Consider the following 7,067-nt stretch of genomic DNA (forward strand, 5'->3'; position numbering starts at 1 on the left):
TTCTAAACTATTCAAAGTAACTTCTTGATCACCATCTACAAATTCGATAGTTGATTTAGAGTCAAAAGTATCTCCCTTAAAAGTTATTTTATGTGCAGTTTCTATTCCACTTGTAATACCACAATGCATTTCTACTCCATGTGGTACTTGTGAATTATATTTCTTAAGATATGGTGCAAATGAATTTTCTACTGCTTCTTTAGCAAAAGGTTTCATTTCTTCTAATTGACTAAATAACTCAACTTGATCTTTTGGATAATATTTTTTACCATTAGCTAATTCTACTAAAACTTCATTTTGGTCCCAATACTCCCCAATAGGTCCCATCATAGCTACTGTTTCAAATGTTCTTGATGCTTTTTTAATTAACTCTTTAGAAACAGGATATCCCATATTATATCCAGAAAGAACAATGTCATTAGCGATAGTTGTCCCAATGAATGGAGTAGACATAGCAACCCATCTATGAATATACTTATCACAAAATTCTTTGCCAAGTTTATCTAATAAAATATAAGTAGTTAGTCCTCCCATAGAATGTGAAACTAAAACTACTTTATTACCTGTATTTTCATAAGCTTTAATTATTAATTCCTTAACTTTTTCATAATATTCATCATGGTGATAATACCTCCAATCATAAGGTGCAGAGAACAAATCAAATTCGTCTTTATATCCAATTTTTTCTAATCCTTTTATAATTTCATGGAATGCACGAGAAAATGTCTTTAATGGAAATGATGGAGAAATAGTATCTACAGCATAAGTGGATCCAAATCTTGGAGGTTCTATTTGTACTCCTTCAACATTCTCCATTCTACCTGAAGTAGAATTATAATGACATGTTAAATAAGCAATGTAACAATCATTGACATATGGAATTCCATCTAACAAATTTAACCATAAAGTGAACCAATCTTTAGATCTATCGCAATCAAGTTTTCTATCACAAAAGTCAACACTCTTAGGGATATTTATTTTAGCATTGAGCATTGAAGCCATAATTCCAGGAATAATAATGACTGGATGACGAGTACAAGTTTCAGCAATAGTAATAGATAAAAGCAAGCAAAGAAAGAGTATGTTCATTTAAGACAAATCAATCACTAACTTTTAAAGATTATTTAATTACTTCAGAGGGTTAATATTTCTTTTCTAAAAAAAGAAAAAAAAACAATATATTGAATTTTTTAAGGAAAAGAAGTAATAAAAGAAAAGAAGAAATTCTAACCAAAGTTACTTCATAATTACTTTTGATTTTTTCTTCATTTTTTTTTAACTAAGAAAAAATTAATAAAGTTAAATAAATTATTTAAAATTCTTCTTTTTGAACTTCTGGTTTTCTTATTTCCATGAAATGTTTAATGACTTCATCGGTCACTTTTTGTCTTTCTATTTGATGGTTCATAACTAATTCTTGTAATTGATGAATTAGAATATTCTTAACATCTTGTGGCATCATTTGAGCATTTTCATAATCGTTTTTAATTTTCTCTAATTGTTGGTCATCATTTAAGAAGAAACGAAGGTATTGATAAGGAACATCATCAGCAACTTTAGTTCCATTTTTCTTAAATTCTTCAATGTCTTGAACACTACAATAAGCATGGTTATTGATTTTATCCGCAATTTGTTGTGGTGTATCAATAAGATAAATTGCACTATTTGGATTTGAAGCAGACATTTTTCCCATTGATCCTTGAAGAGCTGGGAAGAATTTAGACATAATTAAACTAGGTTTGTAAGCTCCAAGAGATTCTGCATGGTCTCTAGTCATTCTGAAATAAGGGTCTTGATCTATAGCACAAGGAATTAAACATCTTATTTTTTGTTTACCAAATAAATGAGGGAATGACTCAGGGAAAGCAGGTGCAGCTTGAATAGCAGGGAATGAAATTTTACCTAAATTGTCATGAGGTTGAAATCCAAAAATTCCCTTAACTTGATTAAATGTTACTCGTGATTGAATTTTTGTTACAACTGGATACATACGTTCCATATATGTGTAATCAGTAAAAATAAATGTTTTCTTTGGATTTAAACCAGCTGCAATAATATCTTTAATATTTTCAATTGCATATTTCTCTGTTTCTGCAATAGTTACTGGTTTCCATAAATATTTTTCATCATCAGTTAATTGAACTACTAATTGACAATCAAATGCATCTTGAAGATATTTTGTAAAAATAAATGGTATTAAATGTCCTAAATGTAAAGCATCACTTGAAGGTCCTCTTCCAGTATATAAATATATTTTATTTCCTTTTTCAACATCATCTAAAATAGGATTAATATCTCTATGACAAAAGAATAATCCTCTTCTTAACCACATATGAGGTTCTTTGTGCGTAATAGCTCCTATTCTTGCAATTTGTTCTTGAGTTAATAACTCTGCATTAAAGTCTTTAACAAGTTTATTGTAATCAACTAACCCACTTACATTATAAGGAGTAACTATTTGTTTCTCAACTGTTTCAGTCATATTAATTAAGTATTCTTTTTTTTTATTTTTTAGGGTTTTTATTTTTTTATTTTTATTTAAATAAAAATTGAAATATTTAATTATGTTATACATAGCAATAATTAATAATTCTCAAAATAAATTTCTGATAATTTTCGTCTTAATTCCATAATTATTTGTTCTTTTGTTTCTACAATGTTAGTCTTTATCCAATTAACTAAAATTTTTCTTTGTAATTATTTAACAAACGGAAATTACATTTCATTAAAGCGTCTACTATTGTATTACTTTTTAGTATTGGTTCCATATTACCAAAACCATAAACTGAAATACATAACATAAATTCATCAACAAGTTCATCTGTCCATAACATATTTCTTCTATGGTTAATTCTTAAAGAGATTCCTTGTTGTTTCTCTTTAACGTATTTTTGGATGTACTCCACAAAATTTAAATGATTTTTTAATTGAGGAAATTTGTAAGTACAATATTTCATTGTTTCATAACTTAATGTATTTAATATTTCTAATGGTACGCGTGAAAGAATAACTGAATTTCTTTTTAATGTACTTGGATCTAATCCAAAATAATAAATTAATTTAATAAATTCTTCTGTAACAATAGGAATATCTAAATAAATATTAATTCTTATAGATTCATTTCTAATAATTTGACTAATAAAGTCAATGAGTTTTGTCCGATCATTAATTACATTTGTTTTATAGGATTGATCGAATTTGATAGTGTTGTGTTGAATTAATTCATTCGATCTGTCAAGTTGTTTTTGTAATATTTCATATGGATAATCCAAATTCACTGAAAATGGATTAACTTTTCTGATTTTGGCAATTGATGAGTTTTGAATAATAGGAGGTAGTTCATCAGTTGTTGGCATAGTCACTTGTCTTAGCATTACATTTGATTCACTTTTTGACGAAGGTTGGTTTGAATTAACATTTCCATTACCTGATATAACTATTACAGGATCTGGTTTTTTATATACTTCATTGTTATTTGGTGGCACTGTTATTGGGACGCTTCTTTTTGTTGGAGTTCTTAAAGGTAATGGAATCGATAATAAACAGTCATCTAATTTTTTGGATTTGTTAGTAGGAGAAAGATAAAAGTGTTTTTGTTTAATAGAAGAAGCTACTGCAGTATGAGAACTACTGTTAATATGTTTATTTCTCTGTGAAGGAATACCAGTAACAGGTTGGTCATTATTATGTATTTTCACAGCATTATCATCTAAAATTTTTGTTAGTATTTTTTTTACATCGTCATTAACTAAATTTTCTGTTGGTAATTTTTTCACAACACTATTATTTAAATTTTCTTCTGTTGGTAGTATTTTGGTAATAGAAGGTAATAAAGAAGATTTTGGTTCTAATTCACTAGTTTTGAGCAAGTTAACTGGATTTGGTTTTTGAGAATTACTCTTTTTATAAAGAAGATTTACATAAAATTCTGTTTGAGACTTATGTCTCTTTTCATCAAAAGGAAATTTAGATCTAATCGTATCAACAATATCACTAAGAATAAAAAGGTCATTCTCTTTGAAACTTGGTTCTCTGTTTATTAAATTATTTAATTCTATTGGACTTTGTAAATATGAAATTTCATCATTAATTCGTTGAAATATTTTCATCATTTCAATAGAACTAAACCGGTTTACAGTAAATTCATTTGACTTTATGTATTGAAGATAATCGTTATAATCTTTTTTTTCAAAGATAAATGAATATCCATAGAATGATTTATCAGGAATTAACTCAATGCTAAATGTGTTTCTATTTAATCCTAAAGAACTTTTTAACCAAGTGGTAGGTTCTTTATAATTACCATATTTAATAAACAAATCAACTTTTTCAAAGCCATAAAAAATTACAGATTCAAAATCAATAACTAATATACCTCTTTTTTCTTTTTTAAAATCAGATGCGTTTTGTTTATTAGTTAGTGTTTTGTGTGATGAAATAATAAAATTATGAGGAATGTCTTCAATCAGATTTGATGATGACACGACAATAATTTTCTTGTCATTAAATAATTGAAAGAGTGTATCAAGAAAATATCGAGATGATGACGGAAGAGTGTTTAGACATACTGAATTATTTCCAATATATGATGTAGATTTATTTAATAAATTTATAAAATCAGATTGCTTAAATTCTTTTTCATAATTTAAAATAGTTTTTACTTCTATTTCTTGATGATATGCAATTGGAATAATAACTGTAATTAAAGGACTTGTACAAAATAAATCAACATCAGTTGGAGGTAATAAATTCGTTGTGTTTGGTAAACAATTCCAATAAATAATACCACTTGTAGTATAAAATGTTTCTTCAGGTATTCCACATTGAAAGACTATATCAAATTTCGTTAACCATTCTCTTGGTATTAAATTACTATATTCAAATATTGCAATATCACAATAAGGGACAAAATCGTTTGTAAATATTGATTTAGTAATAAAATAATTAGAAGAATTCATTGAAAATGGGTCAGTGGATAAAATTGAATGAGTACTAATAGGAATATAACTATCTTGAATACGAGAATTTTTATTAAAATATTGATAATAACTCTTATATAATTCTGAAGAACATAAAACAGCAATTGGTTGGTTATGATGGTAAAATCGTAATAATTGAAGAAAATGATTTATAAATTCTGAACCATTATCTCGTTTACTTACAAGATAGCACTTTTTTGTTTTTTGTAATTGTCTAATAACAAATTTATCAAACTTTTGAGTTATAGAACATAAATTTGGTGGTAGTACTAAATCTCTAGCCTTCTCATAGCCAGATAACTCTGTTCGTTTTAAATATAATTTTAATTGAGAATTAAATTCTTTCTGAACCTCAGTTGATGATTTAAACTCAGATACAACGGAATCTTTTTCACGTAAAATAGTATTATACCCAATAATTTTATTTTCAATAGAAACTGTATCAATAATTCTTATTTTTTTTATAGAAGAATCTAATAAAGGTTGTTCAGAATTTTGTTGATTTGTCAAAAGAGGGTTTGATATGATTTGTGAAGAAAATACATAAAACTCTTTTATATTTCCTTCTATTGGAGAGACACTTACTAGAAAAATGTCTTCACTAATATTTTCTTTTTTATGTGTTATAATACAGCCAGTATAAATATCTAATATATTGACGATATTATCTAAAAAATTAAGATTAACTTTTTTGATAACTCTATCAATCCTAATCATAAAAATAAAGATTGAAGATTTATTTTTATCAATTTTTAAAAAACTCAAATCTTTTGTTTCTTTTTTTGAATAATAAATAATTTAATTTTAATAAACTAGTTTTTTTTATTATTTAAATTTTTTTTAAAAAACAATTTCATTCAATTTATATATTATTTTTGTTATTATACTATCTTTGTTATTGATTTTTTCTAATCGTTCAATACATTCTTGTTTTATTTTAAATAATTTCACCAATAAATGTTCGTCATTAACATTAGTTGGTTCAATCCTTTCTTTCAACTGTCCACCAAGTTTTTTTGCATGCGCAAGAATAACCAAATGATTTTTAAAATCATCCAATTCTAATTCAACAAGACATTTATTAAGAAAATTATGTTTTTCATCTGTTTCAAAGATTTTATTATCAAATATATTTGAGTAATCTAATTCATCTTTTATAAAACATAATTTTTTCCAATCAGAGATAAGACTCATTTTATTTAATCCATTAACAAATGCCTTTAATTTTAACAAAACAATATTTGTATCATCCTGCCCATACTTTTTATAAGATTTAATCATAACTTCTTTTATATCTTCTTGACTTTGAGTAATTTCGAAACGATACATTAAACGTTCTTGAATAAAATCATTATCGGCAATATATTTGATATTTCCTATATATTTTCCTGTATGATTTGCTCCTCTTTGAAGAAGAGATTTAATAAGAAGACTATTATTTTCATTGTACATAGCGATATCAAGAGCAGTTTCACCATGAATTGTTTTAACATTAATTTGTTCAGAAGATAAATGCATTAAATTAAAAATCATTTGTTTATAAATTTTTGAAAATTTACTTTCAGTTAAAAAATGTAGTGCAGTTTTATTTTCAATTCTTGTTTGAGCTGCTATAAGATTATTAATTCCACATGTTAATAAAAATAATGTACATTCTAAATGATTATTTTCTATTGAATACATTAAAGGAGTGAAACCAAGCATATTTTGTTTAACAATATAAATTGTAGGTGAATATGAATTTATTAATACCACAATTTGCTTAAGAATATTAACATGACAATTTTTGCTTGCTATATGAAGTAACGTATCCCCTGTTGTAATATCAAAATATTCTAATATAGCTCTATGATTTGAACTAACTAAATCATTAAATAATAGGTCATCTCCTTGTTCAACTGTCCTTTTAATAAATGTGTTTAAAAATGGTTCTTTTGTTAACTTCTTTTCAAATTCATTTAATTCTTCTCCTCCAATATCGTCAATTTCATTTCTTATTTCTTCTTTTTTTGATATATAAATTTTATGAATACATTCATTTCCTTCTTTTTCAGTACTTTTCTTTTTCTTTTCGATTTCATTTTGGTT

General features: G+C 25.6%; 4 protein-coding genes across 4 annotated transcripts in view, besides 6 other annotated features; all 4 read right to left on the reverse strand.

Annotated features, from left to right (window-relative positions):
* EDI_025400 (1-O-acylceramide synthase precursor, putative) overlaps window positions 1–1,089 on the reverse strand; it is a gene marked incomplete at both ends in the record, with an annotated part of 1,320 nt that extends 231 nt beyond the window's left edge. Inside the window, one exon of the mRNA XM_001733252.1 lies at window positions 1–1,089. This exon is cut by the window's left edge and continues 231 nt beyond it. Within this exon, the coding sequence (XP_001733304.1) occupies window positions 1–1,089 (1,089 nt within the window).
* A 178-nt stretch (window positions 1,090–1,267) lies between these two features.
* Window positions 1,268–1,320: a sequence feature (AT_rich).
* On the reverse strand, window positions 1,313–2,482 carry EDI_025510 (tryptophanyl-tRNA synthetase, cytoplasmic, putative; the record flags this gene model as incomplete). The annotated part of the gene is made up of 1 exon (XM_001735626.1): window positions 1,313–2,482. The coding sequence occupies one exon, from the start codon at window positions 2,480–2,482 to the stop codon at window positions 1,313–1,315; it is 1,170 nt and encodes a 389-aa protein (XP_001735678.1).
* Window positions 2,481–2,566: a sequence feature (AT_rich).
* Window positions 2,567–2,583: 17 nt separating this feature from the next.
* Window positions 2,584–5,696, reverse strand: EDI_025520 (uncharacterized protein; the record flags this gene model as incomplete). Its single annotated transcript, XM_001735627.1, has 2 exons — window positions 2,584–2,651; window positions 2,711–5,696. 2 exons carry the CDS (start codon window positions 5,694–5,696, stop codon window positions 2,584–2,586), a joined length of 3,054 nt encoding a protein of 1,017 aa, XP_001735679.1.
* Window positions 3,045–3,070: a sequence feature (AT_rich).
* Window positions 4,595–4,618: a sequence feature (AT_rich).
* A 17-nt stretch (window positions 5,697–5,713) lies between the features above and the next one.
* Window positions 5,714–5,865: a sequence feature (AT_rich).
* Window positions 5,820–7,067, reverse strand: part of EDI_025530 (guanine nucleotide exchange factor, putative) — a gene marked incomplete at both ends in the record, with an annotated part of 2,990 nt that continues 1,742 nt past the window's right edge. The window contains one exon of the mRNA XM_001735628.1: window positions 5,820–7,021. Within this exon, the coding sequence (XP_001735680.1) occupies window positions 5,820–7,021 (1,202 nt within the window). The remainder of the gene's footprint in view (window positions 7,022–7,067) is intronic.
* Window positions 6,496–6,537: a sequence feature (AT_rich).

Source organism: Entamoeba dispar, genomic scaffold (assembly GCF_000209125.1).
Source record: "Entamoeba dispar SAW760 scf_1105229459309 genomic scaffold, whole genome shotgun sequence".
Lineage (NCBI taxonomy): Eukaryota > Evosea > Mastigamoebida > Endamoebidae > Entamoeba > Entamoeba dispar.